The sequence below is a fragment of the Homarus americanus genome, unplaced genomic scaffold, assembly GCF_018991925.1.
Source record: "Homarus americanus isolate GMGI-L3 unplaced genomic scaffold, GMGI_Hamer_2.0 scaffold11022, whole genome shotgun sequence".
Lineage (NCBI taxonomy): Eukaryota > Metazoa > Arthropoda > Malacostraca > Decapoda > Nephropidae > Homarus > Homarus americanus.
Window position 1 is genome coordinate 17,645,541 of NW_024737068.1, and position 13,499 is coordinate 17,659,039.

The 13,499-nt window shown below is 37.0% G+C and overlaps 1 protein-coding gene across 1 annotated transcript in view; it reads right to left on the minus strand.

Moving 5' to 3' along the window:
* LOC121873031 (tyrosine-protein phosphatase Lar-like) overlaps positions 1-13,224 on the minus strand; it is a gene marked incomplete at its 5' end in the record, with an annotated part of 67,135 nt that extends 53,911 nt beyond the window's left edge. Inside the window, 6 exon segments of the mRNA XM_042376334.1 lie at positions 3,747-3,939; positions 4,652-4,761; positions 6,000-6,205; positions 7,702-7,841; positions 9,809-9,823; positions 12,919-13,224. Of these exon segments, the coding sequence (XP_042232268.1) occupies positions 3,747-3,939; positions 4,652-4,761; positions 6,000-6,205; positions 7,702-7,841; positions 9,809-9,823; positions 12,919-13,224 (970 nt within the window).
* Between the last annotated feature and the right edge of the window lie 275 nt (positions 13,225-13,499).

The following is a 13,499-nucleotide window of genomic DNA, read 5'->3' on the forward strand; positions in this document are numbered from 1 at the left end:
GTTGTCCTGGCAGTGTCACTTCACTGGAATATGACACACCACTAGATGTAGTAGCTTGAGGAATTACTTTTCCACACTCAATATCACTTGTGGAATCACTTGCTCAAGTTGCCCTTTCTTCTGTGTGTTCTATTACTTTTCTTTTCTTTTTTTTTGTGAAAAATTATTGTATGGATGCTTGTTTACATTTTTCACTCATTTTTGAGGGTACAACATTTGATTAAATAATGATTTTTGGAAATTTGGGGTAAACCATCAAAGCCTACATCACTCGCATTGAGTTTCAGTTCTCAGAACACCACTATGTAATTTCACCAGTTCTGCCAACACATACAACAGTACAATAATAGTCTTCTAGACTTCCACCGGTGTCAAGACAAGTGCGTGCATTTTCTAGGAGACTTGGTGAGCAACTAAACAGGCATTCCTACTCAGCACTGCAGGTCTGCAGCAGCGTCAGCACATTGCGCTGAACAATGCTGAGTATGCCAGATTTTTCGGAATGAACATTATTTTAAATATTTACAAATATTTCTGCTGCTTATTAAGAGAATATATTATACCAACGAATTAGAATAAATTAACTTAAAATTATATAAAACAGACAAACTAAAATAAAACTCAACCTATTTTTTTTTTTTTTTTACCAGATTTAAGGTATTTGGCAACCGAGAACACTAATGTCCAAGTGAGGGGAGCGGCCGCCGGCCTGTAAGAAATGGGGGGAGCTGCTATTATTTTTGTGAGTTTTTATAATTAAGTAATGCGACGATGCTGCAAAATCACAATGCCTCAAAGTTTATAGGCTAGCATTACCTCAGTTGAAGCAAAAAGAATTGAAACAGTTAATGATTCTTTCTCATATTTCTTTTCGGGGTGGAAACAAAAAATTTCATTACATTAGAGAATTGTACGTTTGGATTTATTTGAAACAGTGAGGGAACGCCGTTCCCCCTCCCAAACTAAGTAAGGGAACGCCGTTGTCATGCGTTCCAACAGCACTACACCACTGACTACAACCCTTTATAATAATAAGAACATCTGTGGAAAAAATGACCGAAATTGAACAACTCCTTCTGGTGGTAATGCTGTTCTCAGTAATTAAAAAAAAAAAAAATTAGCCTCTTGGATACCTGAATTTCGATCGCAAATCTTGAATAAAGGGTCACTAATAATTTTTGGGGAATAAGTGAATTCGCAAATACGGAGTTTGCGAATATGAAGGGATAAGTGTGTACAGGTACAGTGGTCCCTCGGTTAATGAGCACAATCCGTTCCAGCAGGTTGCTCGTTAACCGAAAAACTCGTTAACCGAAACCATTGTTTCAATGGGTTTTTGGGTAATTGGTTCCAGCTCACCGAAAATTGCCTAAATTCAACAAAAAAGGTAGAAAAGTACACTTACTTTGAGGTGTGTATGTAGAAGGCTCCTGGATGATGATGGGAATTAGAATGGGGGTGGAGGAGAAGGGAGAAGAGAAGTGCATTGGGGTGGAAGAGATGTCACCCCATGGCACCATTTCACCCATAAAATTTTAGTTCTCTTGGTGTAATTCAAGATTATTTTCTTTAAATCAACACTGCACTGCATTATATATTGTCAATATGTAAAATAAATTTCAAAATGACCAATAATTTGCTTGGAAACACAGAAAAAAAGCATTTAGTTGAAGAGAGTCTCAAGCAAGATGTTCCCTCCACTGAAAAGAGAGAGAGACTAATGCCTGTCTGGTGTGTTAACAGGCTGGATGGCACGCCAGAAACTAGTTTCTTTACCTTCATTTATGTTCAATAATTGTTAAAATGACTAAAAAAGTTAATATTAAACTTTTAAAATTATTGAATAGTATAAACTTCTTGATATTTACTAAAATAGTAAGGAATTTAAGCCCTAAAACCGATTACTGTATTGGCGGACTAATACTACAGCTGGTGGACCGCCAAATGCAAGCGAAAACATGTTGAAGTCGGCTCGTAAAAAACTCGTTAATCGAGGGATTGCTCGTTAACCAAAGTTAAGAATCTTATGGAAGGTAAATCGTTAACCGAAATCTCGTTAACCGAGGCGCTCGTTAACCGAGGGATCACTGTACTATAATTTTCATAATATTGTACAGGTATTTGGTAAAATTTCGGATTATGAGACATTTAGGAATATAGTCGGCCCTTAACTTACGCGGGTTTAACATACACGGATTTGCAAATACTCGGATTGCCGCCGAAGGAATATACATTCAAATCGCGCGCGACACCACACACTGCCCGCCACACCACACACACACACATCGCCCGCCACGCCACCCTGCGTTCCCACGCTCCCTCAGTCAGTCAGTCTCGCTGTAACCACGCTTGTGTTGATATCAGCATTGTACCGAGTAGTTGCAAAAATATTACATTTCCGTGAATGTATTATATCAAGCACATTACGTTTCAGCAAAACTACTATTTATTTCTGAGAATATGGAAATGTAATATTTTTGCTGAAATGACATACGTATTACAGTGGAAAGTGGGATAAAATCGTGACGAAAACAATGACTTTCGCTTTCTTTTGTTCAAAAGATGTTACCGTAATCGCTTTACGAATGGTTTTCAGTTAAAAAACTGTTGTATTACCAGAAATATGGTATCGTAGTATTTATTCAAGTGAATTGGGATAGAATATTATTATAATACAACAGTTTTTTAACTGAAAACGCGATTACTGATTGTCGTGAATCCCAGTCAATTTCAGCAAAAATATTACATTTCCATATTTATTTCTGAGAATATATACATTCAGTCACAGTTAAGGTAAAATATACTTGTGATGTAATATTTTAATGAAAATACCCGGTATTTAGAAATACGGTATCGTAGTGTTCTTTTGTTTCAAATTTAATTAACAAAGATTAATGTTTCAAATGTAATGAACAAAAATTTATGTATCTATAAATAAACTTTAAAAAAATGAATACTTTATGTTTTACATCGTCCTGTGCTACCATACCATGCATTTGGCTACTTCGGGCTTGCTATGATGACGCAAGAGATCTGCTCTGGCAACTGTACCGACACTCACAGATGGTGGTGCGTCGTTTCCATTGTTTGCTGGTAGTTGCTGGTAAATATTTTTCAACCTAACGAAACTATTAACCGTTTAGAGGTCGACCCCCAATTTTTTGCCAAAAAATTTGGTCTTAAAAACTCGAACTACACACAGGTATATACGGTAAATAAGGACATAGGGGGCCAGGGGTGTTTTTAGGGGGGAGGGGGGCAGCAAAAATACGCGGATTCTTAACATTCACGGGTATCTCTGTTACCTAACCCCCGCGTATGTTAAGGGCCGACTGTATATATGACACAGACGTCGCCATCGAATGCGACCGCCCACTTATAAGTGTTACACGGTCGGTCACTGTCAGTTCATAATGATTAATGATCGGTCGTGGAGTGTACTGTACATGTACAATCTATCAGGCAAGCTTTTTTCCACTTGTTTGACCCATTATATCTGATAACTATGGACCAGGTACCTAAACCTGATACAGAGGTGCTGTACTTATAAACTTAAAATTTTTTATTGTGGCAGATTATGGAAAAGTACCGCTGTTTTTTCCCCTTTGGGAGAAGGTGTCCCTTATAATTCATAAAATCTCATAATTTGTAAGGGCTAAAGCCCCTATTATTTTTTTCATGGGGGTTTTACTGCAGACAAGTGATGGTACAGGAAGGTCTAGTACAGTAATAGGAAACATGCCGACCTGTAGGTAATATTTGTTGGAGGGCCAGATGGAGCAGCTTCTGGGGTAATGTAATACTTGACTGCTTCTTGTCCATAATTGATGTGATTACGACCAGCCACTCGAAATTCATACTCAATACCTCGTTGTAAGTCATTTAGAGTTTTGTGGAGCATTGAACGACCTTCCAGAGTTATGGTCTCTAGGAGTTCACCTGTGGACAGAAAATTTAATTTAAAAAAAATCTGGTCTACAATATACAACTGGGTGGGCTCACGGCACTCACCATGTTCCCCAACCCACAACTTCTTGGACCCCCCTTGATATTCCTGGATCTGCCCCTGATAAAACATTGTTTGCTATGGTATCTCCATATGCTAAACAATGGTGCAAAAGCCCAATTTCCATGGATATTTTAAACAAATAATAACATTAACCAAAAAACACTTTCTAATGGTACATGAAAATAATATTACATTACATACAGAAAAACACAGAACATTTCTTTAAACACTGTAAAACAGATCTACATTATCCAGCAATACAACAACACTCTGGCGGCGAGTAGCAACAAAATTAGTACATGTTTGTAACCAAAGACAAAGAATGAGAAGTCAATTAACTTTTCAACAAAAAATTAATAAGTTCAAACATTACACAAAACACAGTTGCAGTGGAAGGTGCTAGACATAATCAATTCGTTCACAACACACACAGTGCAGAGAGGTAGCTACTCTGTAATTTCACTGACATGAAGACTGCACTCTAATTAGGCATCTCTCAAGGATACTACTGTACAAACTTTGATTATTTGCAAAAATTTACACAGCATAAGTAATTCAAAGGTTAAAAGTAAGAAAAGAGAACTTCTATTGCATCTACATAATCCACAGAAACTATTTTGTGTTACATTTTGAAGAACTTACCTCTGGGTCCATATCTAAGACGGTAGCCGCTAATTTCTCCGTAGGTTTCTGTTGGAGCCGTCCATTCCACATAAACAGAGAGCTTCCCTGTGTATCTATCAACAGTGCCACTGAAATTTAAGAATACAAGTATTATCAGAATGTTATATAGTATTTATATATTCATTAAAAGTGAATTATGAAAACAATGAAGACATAACATTAAAGTGCAAGGTGAAGCAGCTAGTGTGGATGAAGTTGCAGCAAGTGAATTTCCTGCTGCTTTAGCTAAAACAATTGAAGAAGGAGGTTAATGTGCTGAGCAAGTTTTAAATATTGATGAGACTGGTTTATTTTGGAAAAGGATGCCCAAACGTACGTACCTTTCAAAAAATGAACAAACAGCACCAGGGCATAAAGCTGCCAAGGATAGGTTGACCTTACTGCTGGAGGGCAATGCTGCTGGGGACTACAAACTAAAACCTTTGCTTGTCTACCAGTCAGAAAATCCTAGAGCATTGAAGGGTGTTTTTAAAGCAGCACTTCCAGTTATCTGGAAATCTAATAAGAGGGCTTGGGTGACATTGTCCCTTTTTGAAGACTGGACTTTAATCATTTTGTGCCTGAAGTGGAGCAATATTGTATTTCAGAGTCAATGCCTTTTACATTCTATTGGTTCTTGACAATGCACCCGGCCATCCAGCATTTTTAGATGATGTTCATCCAAACATTAAGGTTGTGTACCTACCTCCAAACACAACATCTGTTTTACAACCGATGGACCAAAAAAAGCACATTACCTGAGAAGGACATTTGCTGAAGCTATCAAGGCAACAGAACAAAAAGAGGGTATGTAGGACTTTAAGGAATTTTGTAAGTCATTCAACATTTTTGATGCTGTGAAAAAACTGCAGATTCATGGTCTTATTAAAGAAGGATTGTTTAAATTTGAACAGCAAGATCCCAAACCAGCCCCAGGTTTCAGTGTAAGTGTTAAACTTAAGTTTTTACTTTTCTTTACTGTATTTTGCCATTCAATTTCTTCTTTTCTCTTAAATTAAGTGATTAGAGATGTATAAAAGGACTTGGGCTATGATATAGTGCACAAAGGGTATGTGTTCCGACTTACATACATTTCTTGTGCACTAGTTTTATTGGTGACAACAAAATCAAAACAAACAAGAACATGATCTGGTCACCAGCTTGCCAACTTCCATGTTCAGTAAGTAGGTGTACTTTTTCAAACTGGACTTCTCATGAATAAGATGGATGACTGAATTTTGCAGGTCATACTGTAAATGTCCACAAACTGTACTGTATTCCCATGTAACTATAAAACAGGAGGTATTAACAGTCAATATAAACTTACTTTACAATAAGAGTAGGCTTGTTTGGTACTCCCCCTGGCATCTGTACTCTCTCCACTGCAGATCTGGCTCCATCACCTTTTCGTGTGATGGCTGATATCTGAACTTGGTACTCGGTGTCTGGATGGAGATGTGTGACAATAAAACTCTTTGCATCCCCATTGTGGACAGTGTATGGAGTTATTTTAAGGCCTACATGCTCGCCATCCTGAAAATAAAAATACATACAGTACTGTATAATAAAACCTCTGAGCCTGCGATATGTAATAACCTACTGAAAAAAAAAACAATCAGATATACTGTTATAATAAACACACTATGAAATTAACATATGACCTTTGATATTAAGTACTTTGGTCCCCAAAACCCTCATGCCCTATTTCAATCAAACAATCAGAGTACCGTCCTCATATCTGAGGGTTAGCGACTATAGTCCCCCACTCTAAACATTTTGGGCTGTTTTTACCAATCCTCTAAGGTTTTGTATCTCCCTGGAGAACCAGTTTTTAATTTAATTTATCCATTTCAGTCTCTGCCTTTCCTTGGCCCTCCTACCCTCAACTTAACTTTGCCCATTCATATTTCTGTTATCATCCCTCATCCCTAATTACATGACCAGTATCTCATTTTTCTTTTTCTGTATATTTCAAGTATTTCTTTTGAAGTTTTGCTAATCTTAGTACTTCTTCATTTGTTTTCGTGTCAGTGTAGCTTATTCTTAGCATTCTCCTATAGCACCACACTTCAAAGGCCTCCAACCTCTTTCTGGGGTCTACTGAAAGTGTCCACACTTCTGATCCATACATCACTCCTTGCCATATAATGCCTTTCAGCAGCCTTTTTTCTCAAATTGAAGTTACCGTAATGACCCTTTTCATTAAATGCTGTTTTAGTTTGCCCTATTCTTGTTTTTGTTTTTTCCATACAGCTACCATCACAGCTAATGTTACTTCCCAAATGCAAAAAAAAATCCAATTACTGATCCTTTAAACACACCTCAGAGTCAACATTTTTAATTTTAGACTTCAATATTTCTGAATTTCAAATGTTTTGAACACTTTGGGATTAATAAAAAATATGCCTCTAACTTTGGAAAAAGTCTGTGTTCAAATACACAGTATGAATTTATAGGAGTAGTAGTAGTAGTAGTAGGTGGTTAATAGTGGATATGAAAAAGAGTAGGGCAATTAAACTAAGAAGTGAAGAGAGACGGTGTAAACTGAAATTTAATTTGAATGGAAATATGATGGAGGTGATGTGTTTCAGATAACTAGGAGTGATGTGTCAACAATAGAAAAATATGTAATGAATAAAAAATCAGAGGAAAGAAAGTTATAAATGCACTGAGAACTGTGTGAGAGAGTGAGAGAACCAAGTAAACAGAGCAAAGATGGGAATGCACACTGTACAGAAATGTTAAACTAACATAACAATGTGAAGTACAGACCATGGTTGTAGAATGAAGGAGCAAATTAGGAGTGACAAATGTTGGTCTGAGAGCAACTAGAATGTAGAAAAAAAGGTCAATAAAGGAAAGAGACTTTAAACTAACATCACACCTGGAAGATTCTCACATTCCACTCCTCATGGTAAATGTTTCGCTAGTTGGGAGCCATTCTCTAGGGAGTCAAAGACAGTGTGAATATACACAGAGAGAGAACAGTTAAAAGTTATTAAAAGATGTAGTGAAAGATGCAACCTTACCCGTTCTTCTACCTCTTGAACATGGATCTGGTATCCTCGAATGATTCCATGTCTCTCTCTCTCATTTGGCGGAGTCCATGTCACCACAATGCTCGTGCTGTTGATCACATCCACTTTAACGTGTTCAGGTTGACCAGGAACTACAAGGGTAATGCCGAAGATTAAAATCTAACCAAGTCAACCCAACATACATAAAATAACATAATAAAAAATCTCTTTTCATATCATAGTCATTTTTCATAAAAAAATACTTTAATACTGTATATGAAAGAACATTAAATAGCCTACTGCCTTCCAAAGAAGACTAATTCTAATTAAGTGTTTTAGAGAAATACGTACCATACCCCCAGCAGGTGTATTATATACTTCAAGATGATAACTGGAAGAGAATCTAACTAAAGAGCTAATAATAACCATTACAGCCATAGGACTACACTAACATTCATCTCTTCACATTGTGAAACAATTTTAAATGCCCACAATTCTTTGTTCCCAAACATTTGTCCAGCAGTTTACAGTATTAGATTTATCAAGTGATTTATATCCACTGTCAATACTGATGGAAGACAAAAATTATACATTAGAAGCAGCTTCCAAATGTATCTTTCAACAAAATCATACATTTCTGATTACATCAAACCTCCAAGAAAAGTTGGAAAAAATTTTCAAAAAGAAATAATAGTGAAGATTTTTTATCAACTTCACTGCTAAGTCCATACTTATTTTCATTCAAGTAAATGGAGCAACTGGGCAACTTGTAATCTGCGTGTGGGAAAATTTTTAACATTTTCTATGCAATAAACATAGATTGATAAAAATGATAAAAACATTTACAGTACCAAAAAATCCAAAGCATCAGAGCTTTGTTTAAACTTATTCTTGTTGCTCCTGGGAAGAGAGATATGGCAACACCTATGATCAGACTATTTTCTGAAGTCACTGCTGCTATGAAATATTATTCTTAGCACTTTATTTGACACACCACACCCAGTAAAGACCCTGAGACTTATATACAATAACTTTTCTAGATCTATAAAGACACTTGCATCCCTTGTGCTCCTGGCAAAGGCTCCAAGGATGGTAAAAACTTTGGGATACCTTAGCAAATTGAGGGATACCTTAGAAAATACTCTACTGGGATACCTTAGCAAATACCCTTCACTGGGATTCATTAATGTTAAGGGTGGGAATCCAATAAGTATATTACCTGAATTTCCAAGGGGATTACCTGAAACTGTACTTTAAAAAATCACATCAAATACTTACATAACCTCTAAAGAACAAACAGTACAATTCAAGTTGAACAGGGGATAGAATGCTGATTATTTACTTCTTGACTACAGTAAAGGAGATACTATGTGAGCGGAAAGACAGCCCCTTTCTTGCACGTAATCAAAGGATGAGAAAGGTTGGTGAGGATAAAGAGGAACATCACAGCTTAGTTGGGTAGGAATAAAGGGATGACTGGTAGGCAGACAGTCACACGTTAGACATTCCGTCACACCTCATAGTTGTGTAAACATAGCACCCACTTTCTATGCAACTATGTGAGATGTTTTTGTCATGTATTATCATTCTCAAGATACTGACTTGCAATAAATCTTCTTAATAATTTATAATATTCAGTCTCCTGAATCAAAATTGAATGAAGCACCATCTACAAGATTTTCTTATTTCAGCAATTAATTAGCTATACAGTACAGTATATGTATACAACAGTACTGTATATATACTGTATATATTAATGTTCAGTTTATATAAAATCTGATGAAAAGGCATTTCTTTTGCAATAATGGTCATACTTAATTGTGACAGCAATGTGTGTAAATAGATACCCTGATTATTATATTTGATAATATAATTTAGTATTCAGAGAATAGTTATACAAGACAATACAGAAATGTTAAGCATCATTAACAGAGCAGGAGGAAAAAAATTCCAGAAGCATGGGCTAAGAAAAAGTTATGAAACTAGTATAATAAAATAAAAAGGAATGGCAGGAAAAGTAGGCAAAGATTCAACACTACTTACTTGAAAATTTGGAAGAGACTCAACACCACATACTAGCACCACATCTACATAGCACGACAAACCCTGGTATACTTACGCTGTGGGTGCTTATCTGTCATGGAAGGCAAGAGAGGAAAAAATGGAAACAATGCCATCAATAGCCTGCCGACACCCCCTTCGTAGTTTGTCAACACCATCCAACATATTATTTGGCTACAAAGTGTTAAGAAGAGAGAGGTAGAGCATGCATGAGTGAAGACTGAGCTAATAGCTGATGGAAAAAAGACAAAAAGAAGACCAGAAACACAGAGGGAGAGCAGTAATAAAGAGTGTGGTGCTTGGTGCATGTGACAGTGAGTGTAAAGCTTTTGCAACAAAATCAGTAACAAAGCAACCAAAGGGCTAGGAGAAAGACCACACAAAAAATAATAGTAATGAAAAAAAAAGGAAGACTACAAAGACCCACTACACGGTGCTTAGCGTTTACACGCACAATGGCTCAGGGCTAAACCACCCTACAGCAGCTATTGGAGAAACGCCTCCAAGAGTAAATGTTAAAGGAAAATATCCAAGAGCACGTATTAGCAGCAGTAACTGTTCAAAGTACCCATCCTAAACCAGGTGATACAGTCAACAGGATCTTATTTTTTATAGGTTATCCTCCAACCTTATGTACAAAAGGATATTTATCTTGCAGCAGTTTCACAAGAAAAATATTATTCTACAGCTGCAGAAGGAGCTTAATATCATAAGAAGTAAAAAGTAAATATGTATAGCTCAAGGCCATTCTCATTTCTGCATTAACAGACTACAAGGGATTAGTGCTGTAGGGTGGAAACATGTATGGCAAAGTATTGGCTGACTTTAGGTACTGACCTGCTTAGTAACATGTACTTTATGTTATATACAATCTGGCCAATATGTATGTATCATTTTATATTTATATTTCCTAATATTGTACTGTATGTATGTATAAAGAAGCTTCAGTTTGTTAGTGCTCAGGAAATAAAGTTTTCCTAGAAGTGTTTTTTCTAACACAAAGTGTACATTTACTAAGCATATGACACTAAAAACAAAAGAAATTGCTCTCTGAGAGGCAAAACAGCACAGAGGAACAGAAGGTACGGTATTATGTTTTGGGTTTGTGAGCCAGCGGTGTTTACGGTGAATAGCAAGGAGAAGGGTCAAGGAACTGTTTATCCATATTCAAGAAGGGGCAACTCTGGGGAGCAAAACAGTACTTATACATGACCTGATAAGTGGTTCAGTGGGCTAATCTTGTTATGATCAATCTGTTACAGGTCTGATCTGGGAGAGGAATGTGACTGTACTTGTGATGAAAATTTTCTACAATGTTGTAAAAGGGACCATCTCCAAGATGTAGGGTGGAGCAAGGCTGTCCTCATGTAGGCAGGAACTGTACTTACTAATGTATCCTTGTAAGGGGCAGGGAAACAAGTGTGTTAGTTTGACACAGGATCATGAAAGGCTGTACAGATAGTATTGATGTTGGAGCTGTGATCAACTTCTACTGTGATTTCTGGAGTCTGGTTTAGTATCAAAATTCTGGCATTCTTAGTTCGGTGAAAATCAAATCTATTATACATTTCATCAAAACTGAGCAACACATACAAGCTTAATCTTTGAAATCATATAGTATCATAGACCTATTTACACAATTATTTTACTTGTCATATAGAATTTTCTTATTTTTGAATAAATAAAACTGAGAAAAAACAAGTATCCCCTGTGCATACAGTACACTATGCAGAATAAATGCACTATAAAATCCAGTTACTGTTTGCAGCAGCAGGGTCAATAACATTTATGAAATACACTAGTAAGATGGAGGTAAGAATGCCAGGATCGTGTTCAGGACTCTCTGGGTCATCCGTAAATGTGGTGTGGAATATCAAATCTGTAAGTGTCTCATGCATCGTTTGCGCTTCATGTGCAGATCACTACATGTGCACATAAACATCTCTGTGCAGCTGTCAAGATATTTATGTATATGCCTTTGCTAAGCTCACCTGCATTTATCTACAGGCAGTTCTGGGTCATATCCTCTTTTGCTATCAACTAAGGCCCAGTGCTGTGTGCATACTGTTGTTTCTTGGAAACTTGTATTGAAAAGAATCTGATTGTCATATAGTTTCTGTTACACAACAAATTTCTAGTTGTTTCTTGAGATACTTTTAGGCTAAATCTTGCAGTTTGAGTGTTTGATGACCGGTATACTGTATGTCAGCATTCAACTTCTACTAAATCTAGCATGTCGTTCCAATGAAGCAAGTATTGTCATCAGCACTTCAAAGGAAGGATGATGAACCATTATTTAAAGTTGAGCTGCTTTCACAACTGATTTGGTCTGAATTCTTCATGAACCTGAGTACATTATCTTGTATTAAAATTAACAATGCCTAATAAAAATTTGGCAAGAGGCTCTGGAACTTAATTTCTGGACAAGGACTCAAGTTATGAGCAAGAACTCAGGCCATTATGTGCCAACCCCTAACTAGCTCTTCCCACAAATCTGTCAATGTATATCACCAACTATTTCCATTTGCCCTTCCTTACACAGTTTGCATGTTTGATGTTGTCCTGAGGAGAAATGGGGCACAGAAGACAGTGTACAGTTGAAAAGTCAGGTGGGCCATCAATGCTAACAGTCCACTCTAGACCTATAGGGATATCCTGCTTGTGGCTTCTACTACTCCTCTGGGCTTTACACACAAATCTACAGCAAGCCTTTAAGGTATTTTACAGAGACTAGTTAAGCCTGTTCAAGCACTGATGGCCTCAATTTCAAAATCTATTATTATCTATGTGCATTATGACTGTGCATGGTGCTCATGCAGTGAAGAAGGATAAAGTATCAGGTTGCTTAGATATCTAGAGCATGTATCTGCTGTTCATTTATGTCTAATAATACAAATCTTCCAAGATAATGAGAAGCATTACTTTCAATCTAAAGAGGGAAATTCAGTTAGTATTTAAGACTAATCATCAGTCCTGATTATTATGAGACTTTGTAAAGCAGAGAAGTAATACTGGAGAATTGGTCAGCAAATCTTATACAATACAGTGTCTATGAACATTCCAGCTTGTATCACTGACTTTTAAAGAGGACTTCAATGTGAATTTTTTCTCCAAGTCAATCATGGTACAGTCTAATACCACACACATACAAACAGACCCCATACGTACCATCTTCATCTGTGCGCACCAACTGGGGATCAGACTTGACTCCATCCCCTATAATAGTTCCAGCAAGCATCCACACTCGATACTCAGTCCACTTTTTCAAGTTAGTTATTAGATAATCACGCTGACTGGGATCAGAAATTGAAATAACTGAAGCATCTGAGTCTGGTCTTGTGTTGTTGACAAACATGAGCTTGTAGTAGGTGATATCTCCATGCTGTTTATCCAGGGGAGGAGGTTCCCATTCCACCCTAATGCTCTCAGAGTCCTCAGAAATGGCACGGATGTCACTCGGTGGGGCACCTGGGGCTGCAAAATTGTTACAGAATTACAATTAACATATCTCAACTAAAATTTAATGTCACGACTACACATAAAGTAAGTCCTCGCTTAACGCTGTCCCAGACAACGTCGTTTCATTTTAATGTTGCCACTCTTTAGATACCCATGATTCCGACAACGTTGTTTTACAACCCGACAGATTCGTTATAACGTTGTCGCCCAACACAGACTACTTTGTATGGAGCACCACCCTCTCTCATCTTGACGCGCTATGCTCTCTTGCAGAGTGTCACAGTGTCCTC